Source organism: Nelumbo nucifera, chromosome 8 (assembly GCF_055504915.1).
Source record: "Nelumbo nucifera cultivar China Antique chromosome 8, China Antique-T2T, whole genome shotgun sequence".
NCBI classification, from domain to species: domain Eukaryota; kingdom Viridiplantae; phylum Streptophyta; class Magnoliopsida; order Proteales; family Nelumbonaceae; genus Nelumbo; species Nelumbo nucifera.
In genome coordinates this window covers 9,126,438-9,148,696 of record NC_142656.1, presented here as the reverse complement: position 1 = coordinate 9,148,696, position 22,259 = coordinate 9,126,438, and the positions used below count along the sequence as shown (strand labels likewise).

General features: G+C 36.6%; 1 protein-coding gene across 1 annotated transcript; it reads left to right on the top strand.

Annotated features, from left to right (window-relative positions):
* Positions 1–830: 830 nt before the first annotated feature.
* LOC104592113 (protein phosphatase 2C and cyclic nucleotide-binding/kinase domain-containing protein) lies at positions 831–20,480 on the top strand. Its single transcript, XM_010251311.3, has 16 exons — positions 831–1,140; positions 1,476–2,758; positions 5,355–5,486; positions 5,579–5,806; positions 5,933–6,058; positions 6,717–6,779; positions 7,051–7,133; positions 15,734–15,965; positions 16,043–16,359; positions 16,528–16,615; positions 16,736–16,802; positions 16,993–17,270; positions 17,427–17,492; positions 17,641–17,762; positions 19,262–19,418; positions 19,505–20,480. Exons 2-16 carry the CDS (start codon positions 1,724–1,726, stop codon positions 19,748–19,750), a joined length of 3,240 nt encoding a protein of 1,079 aa, XP_010249613.1. The 5' UTR covers positions 831–1,140; positions 1,476–1,723; the 3' UTR covers positions 19,751–20,480.
* Positions 20,481–22,259: the final 1,779 nt, after the last annotated feature.

Genomic DNA, 22,259 nt, shown 5'->3' with positions numbered 1-22,259 from the left:
TAGGTAATCCCTGGACCTTTTGCAATAAGAAACCATTAAAAAACCAGGTAAATGTCAAGGGGTGGGGGTCTCTACTCTCTAGTGGGATGTAAAGAACGATTAAGTGGAGGTAGTTTCAATTGGATTATTGGGGCTTTGTGTGTAAGTTAATCAATGTATAGAAATGCTCTGTTTAACCCTTGCTAGATTAGATACTTGTGTAGAAAATTGGGCTTAATATCTTGCCAACAAGTTATACTTATTTCTACTATAAAGAAAACAGACAGTTAGCATGCCTCCAAGGTCTTAGCTTGCTGTGAACCTGTGAGTTCTGTGACCATTCAATAGCAATCCAGAAATTAAAACTGATTTGAGCACATTCCATTCTTGTTTCTTGATTGATGAAGGAGGGAGGGCACACCCCTGACGTGTGAGTGGTCAAAAAGTATATTTATATGCTTTAAAAATGAAATAACATCTGATTTGAATTTTCTTTTTGGTGTTTTGTCTTTTAACCAGAACCAGAGATGTGCCCAAATCATTCCATCTCTTTGTGAATTGTGGTAGTGGTTTTATGTTCCAAATTTTGACTCGCAAAAAAAGAAATAGCATGTGTGGTTCAGTCGTAGGTATGGTGGGTCCCTCTATCCATGAGACACGTGGCAAATGACGTAGCCATTTTTCTTTTTTCTTTTTCCGAAGCCAACAACAACAAAAAGCTAAAGGAGTGAGTAATGTCAGAACAAAAGCTGAGGGGGCAGGGCAGAGGCCCTGAGAGCAGAGGAGGATAGTCCCCACTCTCCACAGTGGCACAGTCCAAGTCCACATATGCGCTACGTCTCCACCCACCAGGGACACTCTTTCCTCCCACCACAAGTATGGCTGTCGTAGGAGTTCTCTAAGGTACGCGCATGGACAGCGGTGGGCTTGCCCCTTCTCATGGTGCGTGGTTCCACGTAAGGAATCCGTCCTCGAATTATAGTGGGTGCGCGTATTTACGCCTCCGGCGCCTTACTGAGAGTATCCAATGGAGGGAGCAACAGAACCGGGAAACTCGGCCAAGGGACAAGAAATCTGAGCAAATCATCTAAGTTTACTGAATTTCCGCTACTGGGTTTTTGTTCTTGAGTTTTCCCCGACTTGGAAGTATTCGTATCAAAGGTGTGGTCACTGTTTCAGCTAATTTTTCTTTTCTTTTTCTTTGCTTTTGATTTTTTTACTGTTACCTTTGCTTTTCGTACTTTCTAGTTCCAATTGTTCTACAGTAAGATCAGGAAAGAATCTGCAACTTGATAATTGAGACAAGACGCTTCACCTGAACTGATCAAATTTAAATACCACGGGGAATTAATAAAATTTCTCGGTTCTGTGTCATCTGAGTCTTGTCTATTTCGAAATCAGTACATGAACATAACTGCAATTTAATGACCAGCTCGCCTGATTAGGAAGGTATGAATAGGTTCTGATGGATTTACTTCATTTTCTTGGTTTTTTAGTTTGCTTATGTTGAATTGGCACGTCGGAAGACTCACAATTGGGTCGGAGAACCAGTTCAAGGATACAAAGAAGTTGTTGAAGCAACCTGATGCATTTTTCCTGAGATTGCGGGATTTCGGCTTGCTTCATCTGCGGCACAAGTTCTTAATTTTGCATTTGGCGGTACCTTGGAATTTTGAGGAGCTATTCCGATGAATTTTTGCGCAATTCTGGGACCTGGGTTTATTTTCTTTGGGCGTTTTCAGTAATGGGGTGTATCTATTCCACAGCTTGTATCGGGGATCTTTGCAGTTCTCCAAGGGGTTCTCGGACTAAAGAAAATCAAGATGGGAGACCAGGTGGGGTTCCTGTTTTTTCTCCTAGTTCTTCAAGCGGCCATGAAGGTGAACTCCGAGATCAATTGAGTCACCTAAGTCTAAATAGGGATTATGAAATGGGTATAACTAGGCTATCAAGAGTTTCTTCACAGTTTCTACCTCTTGATGGGTCCCGTACGGTTAAGGTTCCATCAGGAAGCTATGAACTGCAATACTCGTATCTATCCCAAAGAGGGTACTACCCAGAAGCACTTGACAAAGCAAACCAGGACAGTTTCTGCATTCATACCCCATTTGGGACAAACCCCAATGACCACTTCTTTGGGGTGTTTGATGGGCATGGAGAATTTGGAGCACAGTGCTCACAGTTTGTGAAGAGGAAATTGTGTGAAAATTTGCTTAGAAATAGTCGATTTCATATGAATGCCGTTGAGGCATGTCATGCAGCCTTCTTAGCAACAAACTCGCAGTTGCATTCAGACAGCTTAGATGACAGCATGAGTGGGACCACAGCAGTAACAATATTGGTTCGGGGTAGGACATTATATGTGGCAAATGCCGGTGATTCTAGGGCTGTTATAGCAGAGAGGAGAGGGAAAGACATTGTGGCTGTGGACCTCTCTATTGACCAAACTCCTTTCCGAGCAGATGAGCTTGAAAGGGTAAGACATTGTGGAGCCAGGGTTCTCACCTTGGATCAGATAGAAGGGCTGAAGAACCCGGATGTGCAGTGCTGGGGCACTGAAGAAGGTGATGATGGTGATCCGCCAAGACTCTGGGTGCAAAATGGGATGTACCCTGGTACAGCTTTTACAAGAAGTATAGGTGACTCCATTGCTGAGACTATTGGAGTTGTTGCCACCCCTGAGGTTGTTGTTTTGGAGCTTACACAAGATCATCCATTCTTTGTGATTGCTAGTGATGGAGTCTTCGAGTTTCTTTCTAGTCAAACTGTGGTTGACATGGTAAGGGAATCCTTATTCATCTCATTTCTTTATGATTCAAAGTCTATGTACGATATTAGTTTCATTGGCTACTTTTCCCACTCGATCTTCCTATATTGATGCTGGGCAGAATTTATATTTGCTTATTTCTTCCTTTTTTTTTAAATAAGTTTTTGGTGATCAGTATGGTTACCATTTAGGGATCTATGTTACTAGAGGATGTGGGAAAACGATTACTTATTAGAACTATGAATATATAGAATAAAAGCTCACAAATTAACACCAATATGAGAGTTTTTTTTTTTTGATAAATAACACCAATATGAGAATTTTACTTAATATAAAAGTTGTACTTCTACCAATTATTTCTAATTAGATCTCGTTTTATTTATAGTGTTTTAAAAAATGCTAATAATGACAATTGGTACAATTCTTTGGTGCCATATAACATCATTTGAGGCCTAATAATATGAATCCATTCTACACTTTAATGGATTAGCAAATTATTTCCATAATATAACAATGCTGCTTTTAAGAAATGGTTTCGGTTTTATATAGACCACCACCATCATCATCATTCTCTTTTTGCCATACTACATGCTACATTTTATAGAAAAAAATAAAAAAGTTTAAGAACCCTTTACCTAATATAAATAGAATAATAAAATAAACACACACACACACACACAAGAATATTTAACGTTTTTCTATTAATTGATCAAATTCGAGATGAGAGTACACCTAATTAAATTTTTAAAATCAAACAAGACTAGTAATTAATCTATTAAATGATGGGTTGGCTACATCAATCCTGTTTCACCATTCTGTTCTGTTTAGTGCCACAAACCTTGTTAAATTATGGGTGCTTAAGTCATTTATTGCTATTTACACCCAAGTCCTTTTGGTATACCCCTAGCTCTTCTAGCCCCTTCAACTTGTAATAGATCACTTCTTCTAATGGGTGCTATAGATGGTCTTCTATGCATGTAACCAAACCATCTCAATATACATTTTTGCATTTTATCACCTATTGGAGCTACTCTAGGTTCCTTCATATGGCTTGTTTCTGACCCTCTCCTTTCTAGTTTTACCATTCATTCATCTAAGCATTCACATTTCTGGCAGACTCATTTTTTTGACATGCTGTTTCTTAACTCCCCAACACTTTTCTCCATATAACATAGTTGGCATTACAATTGTTTTATAGAATTTTCCTTCTAGCTGAAGTGGTATTCACCTAATGCACCCCTCCATTTTGCCCATCCTGCTATAATTGTATGAGTGACATCATCCTCAATCTCTTCTTTGTAATGGATTATTGAACCAATGCAACAGAAGAAGTCACATTGGGTTATAATGTATTAGGATTTAGGAATCTAGATAATAGAAGAAAAAGAACAAGCTGAGATATTATGGACTACATTATAGCAAATATAGAGATGGTTATAATGCATTAGAAGTCTAGTTTGTACAATACTGAAAAGGAAAAAAAATCAGTTGAATTCAATAACACAAAAAATGTGTCTACGTGCTATGAAATTATCTATGAATTCCATCAAGTCTTACCAAAGTAATGTATCCTAATTCCTTGCAAGACTGATAAAAAAACTAATTATCAGCCTTCTAATAAACCTTCATATTTCCTTTGACTACAATTAGGAAATGACTTTTTAAAAATTGAATAGCATTAAAAGTTCCTTGTTGATTTATTCAAATTTAATCACTCTTAATCTGTGTTAAATACCTAGTCAATTGGTTAATTTTTGACCATTGATCAGAGACTGGTTTTGTAAATAGTCCTTGCATCCAACAACGGGACAAAAGAGCTACTGTGAGATACTTATGGCTTGGTTGCAATTCTGGTGGGTTTTGAGGTAAGACAAACTGGGTGCTACTCAGTTGTTCTTAACTTACACTTGGCCACTTCTGTTGAGTTGGCTTAAAGTTTGGTTTAACTTGGTAGGATGTTCAGAAACTATATATAATTGGAAGCCCAAAATGCTCATAGCAAGCATAAACCCCTGTAAATTAACATGACACTACTTGCATTCGTTGACAGATTGTCAAGAAATTGGATCAAATTGACAAATCTTGTAAAAAATTCAACTTGTAATTGAACCATGAGAAGAGCCACAGGCAACTACCGATACAGCCCTCTTTCTCTCTCTCAAGTCTCATCTTTCTTTCCAGTTCCACTCCTAAAATTTTTATATGCAGTATTGCATAGGTTAGCACATGCAATACTGCATATAAAAATTTTAGGAGTGGAACTGGAAAGAAAGATGAGACATGAGAGAGAGAAAGAGGGCTGTATCGGCAGTTGCTACAGTACAGCCACTTCAGCCATTATTAAATAACCCCTTAGTATTTTCTTTATGGCCTATTTTTTTTTAGCTTTCTAGCAAATTGCTACAGTACTTGCTTTGAACTAAGATGAACATGTACCTTTTTCTATGTGGCATTAAACAGAACAGAATGGTGAAACAGGATTCATGTGGCCAACCCCTTATAATTGGGATAAGGCTTAGATGATGATGGTGTCATTTGTCTTTACTTTTTTTCTTATTATGTTTAATTTTTCTGTGTTTCTTTTCTTATATTGCTACTGATTTTTCAGGTTGCAAAATTCAAAGACCCTCGTGATGCTTGTGCCGCAATTGTTGCTGAGTCTTATCGACTTTGGTTGCAGTATGAAACTCGTACCGATGACATTACAATCATAGTTGTTCATATTAATGGGCTAACTAATGTATGGTGCCTTCTCATCCACAACCTAGTTGGCTTCCCATATTCTTTTCCTGTACTTGTAAGAGTAAATTGTGCTTTTGTCTTTTCTCCCAGACTGGCAGTGCTCAATCAGTTACTCAAGATGTTGTCGTTAATCATCTGCCTCAAGTTGTAGAAGTGACAGGATCTGAATCTCCTTCCACCATAAGCTGGAATTCTAGGAACCATCGTGTAAGGCATGATATGTCACGGGCTCGTCTCCGTGCCATTGAATCTTCCCTAGAGAATGGGCAAGTTTGGGTTCCTCCATCTCCATCGCATAGAAAAACATGGGAAGAAGAAGTAAAGTGTTACCATTCTTTTTTAATGATTTCATTTCTGGGTTTTGTATAAAATGTTTGAATAATTTAACTATTTTTAATTTTCAGTATTGGAAACTAATCATTCAATATCCATCTTCTGTTATAGGCACATATTGAACGGGCATTGCATGACCATTTTCTCTTCAGAAAACTTACTGATTCTCAATGCCATGTTTTGTTGGATTGCATGCGAAGAGTTGAGGTCCAGCCTGGAGACATTGTTGTGCAGCAGGTTATTTTACTCTCTCTCTCTTTCTCTCTCTCTCTCTCTCACACACACACACACACACACACACACACACACACACACACACACACACACATGCACCAATACAAAAAAGTGAAAATTTAGATGAACAAATGAACAAGAAAGAATGTCTCTGTTAAGTTATATAAAATATTGAGAATATGAATTTCCTGTTAGTTGTGGATAATGGTGACTTTATATTGTGCATTTACCTCAAGATGCATGGTATAAAATTAAAAATATAGCTGAACTTCATTTAGATTTAGAACAATATTCATTATCTAATTATATGAAGTTCCAAGTGGAAAGTGAAAGTTGCAACAAGATAACAAGCTGCCTAAGATTTATGAAGAACTACAAAACAAACCTAGAGGCATTTCTGGCTGTCTCAAGTACAAATGGATGTTCCTGTTGATATTAAAGAAACCTAAAAGTACAATCCTTTTTAACTGAGAAGATTCCTTTTCATGTGTGCCACTTGCAAACAATAGCCTTTTCATTCAGGGAGAAGCTCTACAGTTTCTGACAAGAACCCATGGAATTTACTTGTTACTACATAATGATGGATGTTTTTCTTTTCTGATATTTGGTTACCTTTCCAGAGTCATTACTGCTGAAGTATAATGAGTTCCATTTACTGCAGGGTGGAGAAGGAGACTGCTTTTTTGTTGTTGGCAGCGGGGAGTTTGAAGTCTTGGCTACCCAGGTAATCATTTTATTAGAGATATGCATGGCATGCTTGTTTTCACCCATTAGATAATTAAGTTTAGTTGGGTGTTTTATCTTCTTTATATATGGATATTGATAAAGGGCATCTGAAACAATAATTTCTTTTCTGTAAAATTATCCCAACCATTTTTGTTCTTCTAGTTTCCTGTTGACAGTATGGTTGCTGTTTTTCAATTTGTTGAGCTATTCTTGCCTGCTTTCAGTGAATTTCTTTAGGTTGGTTGTTAACCAGATACATGAAATGGCAGGACGAGAAAAATGGAGAAGTGCAAAAGGTTCTGCAAAGATATACAGCTGAAAAGTTGTCATGCTTCGGAGAGTTGGCATTAATGTAAGATGGTTCTTTCTACTACTGTACCTTTCTACACCATGTCATGTATGTTATGTTTTGACTTGTTGACAAAAAAAGAAACATAATGAGCTATTCTGATGTGTCAACATGCAGATGCAATTTTCTCTTTGAAAAAAATTTAGAAATTGAAAATAGTGCAAGTATATCAGGATTTCAATGGATGGGTTTGACCGACTAAATAATAATAAGTGTGTGTGTGTTGGGGGGGGGGGAGGGAATCCAACCAGACCGTCCCATATGTAGTGGACATATACTCAACCAAGCCTAGATACAAATATTTCAATGCTGCAATGTCAACGGGTTGAGTTTAGAATGGGCTCACCTCAACATGAACATGACCCAAAACCCGATAGGGTTGGGCCAGTGCAGGTTTACTACTTAACCCGACCTACTGACATCTCTACAAGTAATAATAAGTGAGAAATAATCTCTTAACCTTAAGTTGGCAATGTATTGTTGCTTTCTTTGTATTATTTGCATGAGCTCCTGGTTTTGGCACCATTCTTTGAAACTAGGTACTTTGAGTTGCATTGAATTGGATGATTTCTAGGAATGCCTTTCATGGCCCATCTTATTGCTATATTTGTTAATATATTTACTAACAATGTTGTTAAAGTAGAATCGAATTGGAAAATTCTGAAGTGTAGGATTCAAATTGAATTGGGATTCAAAACATAAGGATTCAATTTGAAACTTTGAAAGTCATCAAAAAATGTTATAAATCATATAATTAAAAAAACCTGGATTGATCAATTATATAACAAGTTTCATGGATAATTATTAAATAACAATAGAGTAATGAGCATCTCCACTCTAAATGTCCATACTTAGTCGAGAAAAATAATTTAGTTATCAGTTTAAGTTATCATCATTCACATCATATTTCAACATGTAAATCATGGATAGAAAATCATAATTCATGACTTTATAAAAGGACTAGTCATGAGTTCACTATATCACCCAATCCTCAAAATCAACCTGAGATTTACAAAAAATAAGTCATGACCCAAAAAAAAGTTGTGAGTTCTGCATGTTGCTGATTGCGAAAACCAATTTTAAGTTTTAAAAAAATAACTCAACTGAAAAGAAAGCATAGTCAAGTTTGTGAGTTCTGCATATTGCTCAATGCCCAACCTAAAATATAAATAAGTCTATATATGCAAATCAAAAAATGCGAAGTTGTAAACATTAAAACTCAGTCAAGTCTTCCTTCAGTTGAAATCATCCTCATTTTCTACCTTACCTTATTAAAAAAAACTTCAGGAGGTAAATCCTCTTCTCCTTCACTCTCTAATGTTGATGTAAAAAACACATTCTTATTCTTCTCCTTTTCCCTTTCCCTTTTCTTTTGTCTTTTTCTCTCTTGCATACAACGTATTCCTAGGACTTGTAAAAATTTTTCTACATTTTAGAAACTACTCAATTTGAACATTGAAGGAATAGAAAGTTATTTGTTCTACAGTTTACATTCTCATGGGCATGTCTTCTACCTCTTTCAAGCACTTATTTGCGTTAAGAGATGAAGATGATGTATCCCCAGGAAAGGTTGGATCTCCTTTCTCAGTGGTTAATTCATCATCGAACTCTATACCAGTCAAACATATCAGATCTCTTATTGGGACAATTTACAAATCAATAATGATATTGGATCCTCCCAGGGGTGAAGCTAGGAAATTTTCATGAGGGGGGGGGGGGCATTGGCTCCCCTGGGTCCCCCCCTGGCTCTGCCCCTGGATCATCCTGTAGTCAAGAGGTCTATAGAAAATTGGCTGTGCAGGATCATGACATTCTACCTAAAGGGGTTAAAATTATCCTTACTCAAAGTGCTTTGTCCAACTTTTTGGTATACTTTTTTTTTTCTTTTTACAATTCATACCTTAGTGGTGGAGTATCTTTAGAAGAAGGAGACTCTATAGGATGGTCTGGACAAAGAGGAGATATTTGTCTGGTTGATTGGGGTATGATCACATGACACTATCAAAAGAAGGGCCAGGGGATGTTGGTATTCCATTGTTGTGTGGTGAACAAAGATCTTTTGAAGAGAACCAAACTTACATTTTGGGTGGGATTCCAATGATTGATTCCTTGGGTCCTCATGGTTCAGGTGTTTGGAGGGACATCCTTAAACATGAAACACTTCTCTTTTAAAGTTGGTGATAGCAACTGGGTGTTGTTTTGCGATTTGGAAAGATATATGGTGCGGTGGTCAGGCACTTTGTGAAGAATTTCCACGCTTGTTCCAGATAGCCAGAGACAAGGATGCTACAGTGTTTGATTCTTATGGGGTGATAACTGCTGAGGTGGTTTGAGTCCCTTAGTAGGATCCACTTTATGGAATCCTTCAAATCTTTCTTTAGTGGTTCTAATCCTGCTGTTGGGTTTGGTATCCTCACATCCACTTGAAGGTGTATTTCTTCATGTGGACCACCTACCTCAAAAAATTTCTGATCATTTATAATCTCCTAGCCTAAGGGAAGGTGCTGAACAACCAATATGTGCTGTGTCATTCATCTATGAGTTGGTTCAACATCTACTAATTAATTGTGACTTTCTCTGTTCAAATCTAGTAGCATTTGAACAAGCGTTTTTGTGTGGAAATGGGTCATTCTTGGTGATCTAGAAGGCCTGGTGGGTGCTTGGCTTTTGAAAGGTAATAGCAAGAGAGTGCATATTTTGTGGAATCTCACTCCATTTGCCATATGCTGGTGTACATATAAAGAGACAAACCTTAGGATGTTTGCAGGAAAGTCTTGCATTGTCCAAGTTGTGGTTAGAGTTATTTAAAGAACCAAAGTCTCTTGACTGTTGATTTTAAGAAAAATTGATGGTCATTGATTTACTAATTTCTGTAATGAATGAGATGCTATAATTCTTGACTCTTAAGGAGGGGAATTATAATTTGTGTATGATCTATTTCTGTCCATTTTCTTTTGCATCTTGGCTTTGGCATCTTTTTATGAATATGTCTTTTTGATTGGTAAAAATTAAGGATTTTTTTTTTTTGATTTGTGAAGAAAAGGATGAAACACAAAAAGTAAATGTGCCAAGCATCCCTTTTGATAGGTTAGCCCCTGCTACCTAATCCATTTGTATTATTCATTTTCTATGTTATAATGAGTTTCCCTAGGCTGCATTTGGCAAGAGTGCAGATGCAAATTTTTGGTTTGGTTTTGCATTGTTGCCAAATGAATTTGGTTGTGATGGCCTACTGATGGGTACAAACGCAAATTTCAAGACAGTATTCTACTTTTTTACATTGACCAACTTTGATCTTAAACTTTGCTCCTGTTTTGAATGCAAAAATCTCAGAAAAATATATTTACTTTCATTTCAGTACAAAAATGTATTCTTACCAAACACCTGCAAAATTGAACTGTAGTGCAAATTCACTTTGGTTCAGCATTGCACTCTTACCAGATGCAGCTTAAGGTACCATCTCCCAAAAGAGCTGATCCCTATCTACTGCTTGCCTTGCCAAAGCATCAGCCATGCTGTTGGTAGATCTATTTGTCTAGTAGAAAGTTGCTCTTAGTTCCCTAGATGAGCATTTGCCATTTAGCCTTTTTTGCTCCAACCTATTCCTTTTCTTTGTGTGTATGTAATTCAAAGTAAACATATCTATCACTTATTACATCCCTAGTTTAATAGTTAGTATTTTGTAAATAAAAATAAAAAATGATGTAACTAAACATTTCTTGTTCAAATAAGCTCATAGTTACGCCGGCAACTAGAAGAATGACATCTGAGGCCCAAAGTTCATATTGCATATTTTTGCAAGTCTGGAGGACCATCAACATAGGCATCCAACCAAAGGGCTGTAATGCATTCTGAATTTCTAATAATAAGTAAATCAACTTAATATGACAAATTAAGTGTTACAGTGAAATTAAGACTTGAAAGCATTACTTACCTGGTTGTTTTGTTTTCCTTGTTATCTCTGCCATATCCCTTAAGCCTTTTCTTTTGAAGATGACACCATCCTCTCAAAACAGTCAAAAAGTCCTTATTTTACCTTCATATCAACCTTGAAATTGAGCATGGATTTAAGAAATAACCTGCTGTGCATGGAAGCCCATGTAACTGAAGATCCCAGTATGCAGCAATTATCTTCCAAAATGGCACATATCTCTTCTTTACATTGCCTAAATTTCTTGCAATGATTTGATTTGCTCAATGCATTGCTTTATGGATATATCTGCTCTGCTGGCTGCTGGGGTCCTTTTTTTTTTTTTTTTTGAGAAAAGGTAACTATGTCTACTGGGGTCCTTTCCTCAGAAGCAACCTTGCAAAGGACCTTAACAAGAGGAGCTGCTAGTGATAAGCAATACTTAATTACATTCCTAAAGTTATTAAACAAGCAATATTCTAGAAATTCACCTTATCATACTTCTTTGCAAATCAGCTTCTCTGCGCCTTCCAAAACAAAAAAAAAAGGAAAAACCAGCTTCTTTGTTATTCTTTAGAAGCAGACATGGTTACTACATGCTTCTTTTGTAAGAATGAACTCCTTATTGTTAAGAAACAAGTAAAAAATCTAGTAACAGTTGGATGAACCAATTCACATCCATTAGTATATTTTGCCATCAAATTAGGCACCTAACAATGCATAAAGATATAGGTAATGATAGTATAATACTTTGTGTATCCTCTTTTTTGGTTTGGTTTGCATTGAAAAATTTTGTGTTCTTGTCAAATGTATTTGGTAACTTGGTTGCAATGGGTACTTTGTGTATCCTCTTGTATTGCAAGGCTTACTATTCTTTTTAGTTCTTGCAAGGTGGTTTTTCATGTAACCACCCTTTGACAATGCTTCCATGTAACATCAACTATTTTCCATTCAAGTCTATCCAGATATAAAAGATTCATGAAAGAAGATGAAAATAGTGGAAAAAAAGTGCTTCTTAGACTAAGAAATTACGAAAAAATGGGGCACCTCAAAACTTTAATTTTTCCTACATCTTTTGCATGTGTTTAATCCCTCTTACAAGTAGAAACCAGCAGCAATAAATGGTGTTTAGATTTATTTTGCAAGAGATATATGATGTTCCTGGCTGGGGTTGGATGCCTCCCCCCAAAAAAAATAAAAAATAATTTCAATAAGAAGGGTTTAAAATGAATTTTGTAACTCACGATTAGGGGAACCAAACCGTGGGCCTTTTTTTTGTAACCGAACTGGTACTACCAGTTTTTGGAAAACCGGTAACCGAAACCAATCGGTTAACTGGTTGACCAGTTCAGTTCATCGGTTTTTTAATTTTTACAATATATATTATATATATATATATATAGTAGGAATCTGCTGAATTAAAAAATATGAAAGAAAATAGTTTCTTGAAGAGAGAAGGAAGAGAGAAGGAGAAGAAGAGAAGAAGAGAAGTTGAAAAGAAAAGAGAGCAATAATCTGCTGAATTCATCACGTGATCTCATCAAATATATCCAAGAATATCGTGTATAATCATCCACAAACAAGAGAAAGTAACGGAATCCTCCCATGGAAGGGATTTGATATCGCCCTCATACATCAGTGTGAACAATATTAAAAGCAGAAGTACTTCTTTTATTACTTGGTTTAAAAGACTGTCTACAATGCTTTCCTAACTGACAATTCTCACACTCCAAAGTAGATAATTGAACAGACTCAAACAACTTTGGGAAAAAACATTTCAAAGAACAAAAAGAAAGATGTCCCAAGCGATTGTGCCAAAGCATAATCTGGTTCACCGACTCTGACCCACTACTACTGCTGTTGCTAACATAATGGCCCTGATGTCTCGGAATCTCATCCAGAAGGTAGACTCCATTCAAAATTTATGTCAAAGAACTAACAGACAGTAGGTTGGTATGAAGTCTAGGGACATGTAAAGCAGATAAAATTATATCTTTGGTCACTCTAACTGTCCCCTTCCCAGCAATGGGCATATGTGAACCATCTGCTATAGAGACTCTGTCTCTACCAGAGCACAACTGATAGGAACTGAAAATGGTAGGGGCATTAGTCATATGCTCAGATGCTCCTGAGTCTATAATCCAGGGAAGTCCCTCCTTACCTGAAGTGGATGCAAGATTTGCAGTTGCATATGAACTACCTGTATGTGCAAAGGAAGTGGTGTAGTTGGCTCCTACATTCTACTGTCCATCTGGAAGGCTAGAGCTGGGTGATTTTTTCTTACTCATAAACTGTCCAAACCTCTCCAATTATGTTCTCACTGTTGCTACTGCAATGGATTCCCAATCAGTTTGGGAGAGAGGGGTTGAGGAGTCTCCTGTAGTGGCTACATTTGCATTTCCCTTCTTGTTTCTTATCCGAACAGGCATAAGATTTGGATGAAGCTTCCAATAAGTGTCCCTGGTATGCTTAGGCTTCTTGCAATAATCACACACCAAGTCCTTATCTTCCCTTCTAGTCTCACTACTCCCCTTGTCTCCATTCGGCTTAGGTTTTGTTGTACCAGCCATAGCCAACTGGTCAATCCCAGGCTGTCTCAACATTACATTCCTCCTACTCTCCTCTCCAGAGACAAAAGCATAGGCCTGAGAGAGTGTCACACCCTCCCTAGAAAGAATATGCTGCCTAGCAATGTCAAATTCAGGGTTCAGCCTTGCCAAGAACTCAAAAACCCTATTCCTCTCTACTAGTCTGTGATAAGTTGCTGCATCATTTACACTTTCCCATACCATAGTTTCTAAGTGATCTATTTCCTGCCATAGGGTTTTCAGCATGGAGAAATACACAGCAAGAGGTTTTTCTCCCTGTTTCATACTTATCGCCTGATTTCTTAACTGATATGCTTTGGCTTCATTTTGCTTCTGAGAGTAGGTTTCAGTCACTCCACCCCAAATCTCCTTAGCAGTATTAGCCCATAGGAATTTTTTTGCAATATGAGGTAACATAGAATTACACAGCCGGGACATTACCATGTAATTCTCTTGCACCCATCAGGAAGAGTCTGTATCAGGTTTCTTCTCCTCCCTACTGAGATACCCTAATTTTCCACGGGCACCAATAGCCATCTTAGCTGATTGTGCCCACTCCAAATAATTTGTATCATCAAGTTTTACTGTAGTAATGATCCCAGACAAAAAAATATCACTACTACCTCCAACACCCAGTCCCACAGTATCGGTAGATTTCATCTCGGTATTCCAACTCTCCATTTTACTTCAAACAGTTCAACAGTAAGAAAAAATAGATTGGAGACCTTCAAAAAATAATTTAATATTACACACAGAAACCAACCCTTCCGAAAGAAGAAAACCCTAGCCGGAGGGAAATCTCTCTCCTCCCCACACCTCCCAACAGAGAAAAAAGTGAATCGATCACTCCGGGAGGCCTAGAAAATTCCAGAAACCAAACCACCCTCTTCAGAAAATCAAAAGAAAACTAACAATACCTGGGCGCCCAAGATTAGATCAAAAACAAAGAGTCCAACTTTTCTGGGACTCTTCCCCGTACTCTAGTTCTTCCTGATTTTGATGCCGAACAGTAGATCACCTTCCTGATGTCTAGATCCCACCAAAAACTCCAAGAACTGGGCAATCTATAGCAGATCGATCAGCCCTTTACTATTTCATGCAGTCGGCTGATCTAGGGCTGCATGAGAATGCTTCAAGAAACCCTAGCTAATGCTCTGATACCAAGTAGGAATCTACTGAATTAAAAAATATGAAAGAAAGTAGTTTCTTGAAGAGAGAAGGAAGAGAAGTTGAAAAGAAAAGAGAGCAATAATCTGGCCTCCCCCTTCACTTATTATTTATACTAAAATAATAGAACAGTATAAAGACAACTATGCCCTTATAGGGCGACAAAACATAAAACAGCATATATAACACTCAAAAACATAATAAAATTTGGACTCACATAACTACTGTGGTCCCCACCTCCTATCTAACAACTAACATAAAACATCTACTCAGAAAAACATCATAAAACTAATTAATCTTCAACATTTATAAATATATAATAAAAAAAATTATAATATATATCTAAAATATTATATTTTAAATAATAAATAATAAATAATATATCACATATATATATTTATATATAATGCATATTTATTAATTTATAATATATAAAAATATAAAATATATATAATATACATAAATATATATAAAACATATAGAAATATATGTATACCGGTCGGTTCGGTTAACCGCCGGTTTTCTATATTGGTTAACCGAAACCAAGCCGGTACCTTCGGTTTTTTTTAAAAACACCGAACCGAAACCGAACTGACCGGTTCGGTTAACCGATTTTTTGGTTCAGTTTCAGTCGGTTTGGTTTTTCGGTTTTTTTTGCTCACCCCTACTCACGATTCTGTGACTGATCACACCAAGTCAACTTGCAACACCTTGCAAGAATGTGATTCATTTGACCTGGTTTGGTCAGGTAGCATTTTTGTAAAATGTAACTCAGTTTTGTCTACTGAATCTCATATGTATCGCTTTTTTTGATTGGTTGCATAAGCATAACTTATGCTACAATTGATTTAAAGTACACAATTTTGAATAATAAATTATTTGGATTAAAAAAAAATGTTTACTGACCATGCTTTTCTTGGGCAATTATGGTAAAATAGGTACAACAAACCACTCCAGGCTTCTGTGCGAGCAGTGACTAGTGGGACTCTCTGGGCTTTGAAAAGAGAAGATTTCCGAGGAATTCTTATGTCAGAATTTTCAAACTTGTCATCATTGAAGTTGCTCCGCTCAGTAGAGCTTCTTTCAAGGCTGACAATCTTACAGCTGAGTCATATTGCAGATTCTCTTTCCGAAGTTTCATTCTCAGATGGCCAGACAATAATAGATAGGGTACCCCATTTTCCATTTCAAACCATTTCTCTTACACTATACTCATTCACTTATGAGTTACTGGCATGTTTTTGCAGAATGAAGGTCTTTCTGCTTTGTATATTATCCAGAAAGGTCGAGTCAGAATCACTTGTGACATGGACTTAATAACAAGTCCAAATGTTTGCAGTCTCTTATCTGATGACCTTGAACAGGAAAATCATACTGAGATCAATAAACAACTCTCAGTGGACAAGGCAGAGGGAAGTTACTTTGGTGAATGGGCACTTCTTGGTGAACATATTGGTTCCTTAAGTGCAGTAGCTGTGGGTGATGTAGTCTGCGCAATTTTATCAAAGGAGAAGTTTGATTCTGTTGTTGGACCCTTAAAAAAGCTTTCTGAGGATGATCACAAGTATGTCATAATTCTTGCCCATGAAGATGTTATAAATCTTTCTTGAGGAGCTCTTAAAATTGTTTTTTCTCTTTTATCTTATGAGTTTCATGTTTACATGTTATGAATGCTTATACCCTTTGATCCATGTACACTATGTTCTTTACATTGCTAAGTCATGGCAATCAGGTCAAAAGATTATTCTTTGAGTATTGCTAAGGAATCGTCAAGAAATATAGATGCTGCAAGTTTTGCTAAAGTTCAGCTCTCTGATTTGGTAAGGATTTCATAGCTCCAATGGTTTTGCATGCTTCATCCTAGTTGGCATCTTTTTGTTTACAGTCTTATTCTAGAAATAGCCGGATATCTAACATTATGTGGCTTTTTCTTTTTCCAGGAGTGGAAAAAGTGTATATATTCCACTGACTGCAGTGAGATAGGGATTGTACTTTTGAAAGACTCAGGTTGTCATATATTAGTAAACGTTACAACCTTTTCTTTTAGTAAAGTTTCTAGAGCATAATCTCCATTGGCTGTTTTATTTGTTACTTTAGGAGGTATTCATGGATACATCATGCATGACATTATGGATATTCGCTTTATCATGAATAGCCATGTGATTATTGCCTTCTTGTAAATCTGATTGGCTACCAGAAAACTTGTTGAGCTTGAAAAGATTTTCAAAGCAGAAGATTAAGCAGCTTGGGAAAGAAGTACATGTCCTGAAAGAGAAAGATCTGATGAAGAGTTTGAGCCCTTCACCTTGTGTGCCTCAAGTTCTGTGTACTTGTGCCAATCAAGAACATGTTGGCATTTTACTAAATTCATGCTTGTCTTGTTCCCTTGCTTCAATAGTTCACACACCACTAGATGAACCATCTGCTCAATTCTGTGCTGCTTCTGTTGTTATTGCACTAGAAGAATTACACAAGGTCCGTTATGTCCTGATATACAAAGTTCTACCCTTCTCTTCTCTTCCAGAGGTTTTGGATTACAAATGATTTATTATTGAATAGCCTACTGCAGAATGTGGCTATACTGATATTTGGTTTCATTCCCCACTTTTTTTCATTTTATTTGTACTTCAGCATGGAGTTCTCTACAGAGGCGTGTCACCAGATGTTCTAATGTTTGACCAAACAGGTCATTTACAGGTCTGCCTTGGATTATGCTGAGATACATTATTTTCTTAACATTTGCATGCATGCAATTTGATATTAAATGGATCTTTTATTCAAAAAAGAAAGAAATGGATATTATCATTCATGTTGCTTATAACCATGCATCTTTCCTGTATCTTAGCTTGTGGATTTCCGATTTGGGAAGAGGTTATCCAGTGAAAGAACATTCACAATATGTGGGATGGCAGACTCTTTGGCTCCAGAAATTGTCCAGGGGAATGGTCATGGCCTTGCTGCTGACTGGTAAAGATTCTTACTTTGAATTCAGTGTAAATGCAGATATTATCTCCTTTCATCATTTATAGTATAAAAAGAAAAAATAAAAATGATTGCACCTCAGAGAAAATCTTTGTTCACCTTGAATAAAGTGGTTACTCCACACTGAAATATTTTATGCTGTTAAATAATTGAATGTGACAAATAGAAGGATAATACAGTGGAATTTGGAAAAGAACATACTACCAAATAAATTACATGAATCTAATTAAGGACATATATGTGGGTGCAACAACCAATGTTAGAACACTTCTGGGAGAGACACTAGAGTTTCCAGTTATGAGGGGACTTCTTCACCAAGGCTCAGACCTTAGCCCTCATTTGTTTGCATTAGTTATGGTTGAATTAATTACATGCATACTAGAGAAGGTCCCATGGTGTATGTTTTTTTTTTTTTTTTTTTTTTTTCTAATGACATAGTGTTAATTGATGAAACCAGAGAGGGATTAAATGCAAAATTTGATTTATAGAAAAATGCTTTTGGAACAAGAGGTTTTAAAATAAGTGGGACCAAAATAGCAGATATGCGATGTAAATTTAATAATAATAGGAGTAGAGGGTACAATTAGGATTGGAGACCAAGAGATATCATCATGTGACCTCTTTTGTCACTTTGATTTGATAATCTATGGCAAGGGAGAATTAGATTAGAATTGGAAAAATAGATGGGTTGGATCTAGTCCTATGCAATAGGAAAATTCCATTTAGGCTGAAAGGAAAATTTTATAAAACGGTTATAAGGTCTGTAATGTTGTATGGAGCAGAGTGTTGGGTAATAAAGAAAAAACATGTAAAATAAAAGACTGGCAGAATTGCAAGCATTGAGATGGATGAGTAAGAAAGCTAGAAAAGTTAGAAATAGAAACAAACTTGTTGGAAGGAGCCTAGGAGTAGCTCCAACAGACGTGAACATGAGGGAAAGTAGACTAAGATGGTTTAGTCATGTGTAGAGAAGTCCATACAGATTAGTTAGAAGTGATTTGTTACAAGTTGAAGTATCTAGAATAAATAGGGGCAGTAAGATCAAAGGAAATGGGTTAAAACTGCCGAGGAATGACTTTAAGAGGCCACAATTTAATCATGAATATGACATTGAACAAAGCGGACTGGTGGAACAAGATTCGTTTAGCCAATCCCATATAGTTGTGACAAGGCTTAGTTGTACAGATGCATGGAAGATGGAATACTTTTGTCATTTATCAGAATCTTTCCTCATCTTGGGAAAGGCTTAGAACTGAGAGCATTTTAGTCTTTGCTTCAGAAACCTTATAAGATCTCCACTCTAGGTAAAACTGAAAAATCAGTGGCTGGGTGCGTTTACAATCCTGGCGCTGCTCAACCATGTTAGTGATTTGTTTCATGTTGACACTTTTTTTCCCTGTTGTTGCTGTATCTCTAGACTGTATTGAGTTGCTGATTATTAAAATTCCAAATTATACTTAATGATCGCAATGAACAATCTGCAGGTGGGCACTAGGAGTCTTGATCTTCTTCATGCTTCAAGCTGAAATGCCATTTGGGTCATGGAGAGAAAGTGAGCTTGAAACATTTGCAAGGATTGCGAAAGGACACTTCACTCTTCCACAAACATTCAGCCCTCAAGCTGCTGATATCATAACTAAGGTCTTATTTCTTTTTAGCTGTCCATGCCTAAGAAGTGGAATAGGATGCTGTGATCAAAAGCTGACTCTTCTTTTGTATCTGTCTAGTTGCTTGAAGTTGATGAATATATAAGGCTGGGAAGCCGAGGTCCCGATTCTGTGAAAAGTCATCCGTGGTTTAATGGTATTGACTGGAAAAAATTTGAAGACTGTAGCTTCCCTGTTCCACATGAGATCACTTTGCGAATTGCTCAGCATTTAGAAAATCAGAGAGAGGATGCCTACAACCCTATATGCTCTCCGCCTCGAGACATTCCAGAACTCAACACTCCCGACTGGTTTGAAGACTGGTAAAAAGGTCTGGATGGGTAATCCGATTCTTACATGCATGATTGACCATACTTCTCCAATCGGATCAACTTGATTCACTGAGATTACCCGGGTCCTAGACTTACAGCATCAGAGGAGAAAATGATGACGGGTTCACTGGCAAACAAATAATAGAGATGCAGTCCTACAGTTCTTGCAACGTAAATGGAATCAAGGAAGGTTGCTATTTTGGGTGCTGGCAACCTTAAATAACTATCCAAGATGCTCCATTGTATAGGTCAGCCAGAGAATTCTTGTATGTAAATACGTACGTGTGTATGATTTGGAAGAAAAGTTTGATGACCATGTCATGCTTGGTTGGGCCTGGGACCTGGGTTGAACACTAATGAGTAATGAAAATTTGGAAGGGCTGGCCTGGCCTGATTACTGCACTGTAAATTCTTCAAATCAGGTGTCCCGTTTGCACCCCCTAATTGGCAATGACGCAGATAGCAACGGATTGGTATTGCAGCTGGTCCGGGTTCCTTCATCTATATAACATGATCAAGGTTTGGATTGTTGATTTGTTGGAAAACAAGCTAGATAACTTCAGTCATTGAGAATGGGGATGTTGAAAATTTTCTTTTACCATGAGGAATAAGAAGAAAAAAAAAAAAACAAAAACAGCAGATATTCAACTTTCATTGTATGCCATAGACCATAGTGTGACCTTATGAAAAAAAAATGGCACCAACCCATTACAAACTTGTTCAGCAATTAGACTGGTATTTTTTGTTAAATGGGTCAAAGCCGGGCCTGACTAGAGTGGTTTTTTTTTTTTTTTTTTTTTTTTCTTACTTATTAAATGCTTTTTTTTTCTCATATTATCTAAAGTATAGTAATTAAAAATTTTGAAAAGGGTAAAAGTTTAAAATTTAAACCCTTGGTTTTTATGAGAATGATGCTTGACTTATTTTCATTCAAAACCCATTTGAGAGTTGAGACAAATAACTTCACCCGAATTAGACGTGGTTCAAGTATTGATTTCTCTACATATTCATTCCTTAGAAAGGCAATGGGCCTACAGTCCAACGAGCCTGATTTTACGTTTATTTTCAAGAATTTAGGCATTTTAACAAGGCGGATCTACTTTTTCTTTTACATATTTCATACTTTCTATACATTTTATAAAGCGATAGTTGGCTCTTGCACCTCCATTCTTTTTTCCAACCAATCAATTAAAGATATATCATGATCATGTTGACTGTCGGCTTCGCATGGTTACATCCAAATCATGGATATAATCAAGAATTGGAACCAGAATTGAAACGTAAGAGTTTTTGTTTAGGTTTCTTCAGCAATAGATTCAATTTTCGGAGATGATGATTTTCTATTTTCCTATTATTATCAAGCAATCAAGAAAAGGAAGTTTGGAACCAGAACCTCAATTACACTTACTGGCAGCAAAATGTAAGCACCCTGTACAAAAAGAAGATTTGGTGCAACCATTTGAATTGTGATGATGATACCATGTGAAATTTGGTCAACTATCCTTTTCTTTTTTGTATTGTTTTGACTTTTGAACCACGGAATCTTGATGTCATATTTGAAACAGAAAAAGAAAATCTACAAATCTTTCAAGAAAAACCATCACCAATGAAATCGAATTGAAACACTAGAAAACTGTTTTTAGCAGAGAAATGTTTCTTGCACTACTCAAATGTACTCATACAAATTCTCCCAGGTGAGAGGAAAAGGAAGAATGTTGAGCTTATAATCTCATTTGAGAAGACTTGGTTATGCAAATATTGCATCTATTGCCTCGTTCAGACTTGAGATAGTCCAGATTGTAAATGTAAATCTAATAAATCTATTATATATTTTTGAGTTTCAATTATAGTGCACTCACTATATATTGGTTGAACATTAACATTAAATCTAGATTTCAATCAATCAATCAATCAATCACGTTAAAGTACGTTTTATTTTTCATTGGTTTAAGTTTCATAAAGTGTACTTTTATATTTGACAAAGTGTATTTACCATCATGTTCAACCAATCATGTCTATTACTATAATGGATTAATGGATGGTGTACCATAGAATTTTCCTATATATTTTTCCATGATTTCTCTTGGAAAATCTTTGATATCTTCATTTGCTCCTCCTTTACCTTCCTACACCTTTTAAAGTTCAAGAAGCATCCAGCAATCAACTATTGACTTAAAATCGGCACCACATAATCATTTCCTCCAATAGAGTTTGATGAAATTATCTATCAAAGAAACACTTTTCTCATATTGTGTAAGAGGCATCTGTTGTTGTTGGGGAAATGTCTTTTCTTTTTCTTGGTGTTCCTCGAAGCTTAGGCATTTTTACACTATTCAGCTTATATTATCAACAAATTTTCTCATTTACCAAGTGAGATATCTTAAAAAAAAAACAAAACGTTTATAAACTAAACAGCCCCAAAGACGTGATTCATTTGATTTCTTTCTCAACTCTCAAATTGTCGATCGAGTTATCATTCTCAAAACACACAAAGCAACCTGGGA

Coding starts and splice junctions, on each gene's coding strand:
- LOC104592113 (XM_010251311.3), top strand. CDS start 1,724: ATGGGGTGTATCTATTCCACAGCTTGTATCGGGGATCTTTGCAGTTCT. Junction 5,807..5,932: donor GAAAAACATGGGAAGAAGAA/GTAAAGTGTTAC, acceptor CTTCTGTTATAG/GCACATATTGAACGGGCATT. Junction 17,763..19,261: donor CATGGCCTTGCTGCTGACTG/GTAAAGATTCTT, acceptor AACAATCTGCAG/GTGGGCACTAGGAGTCTTGA.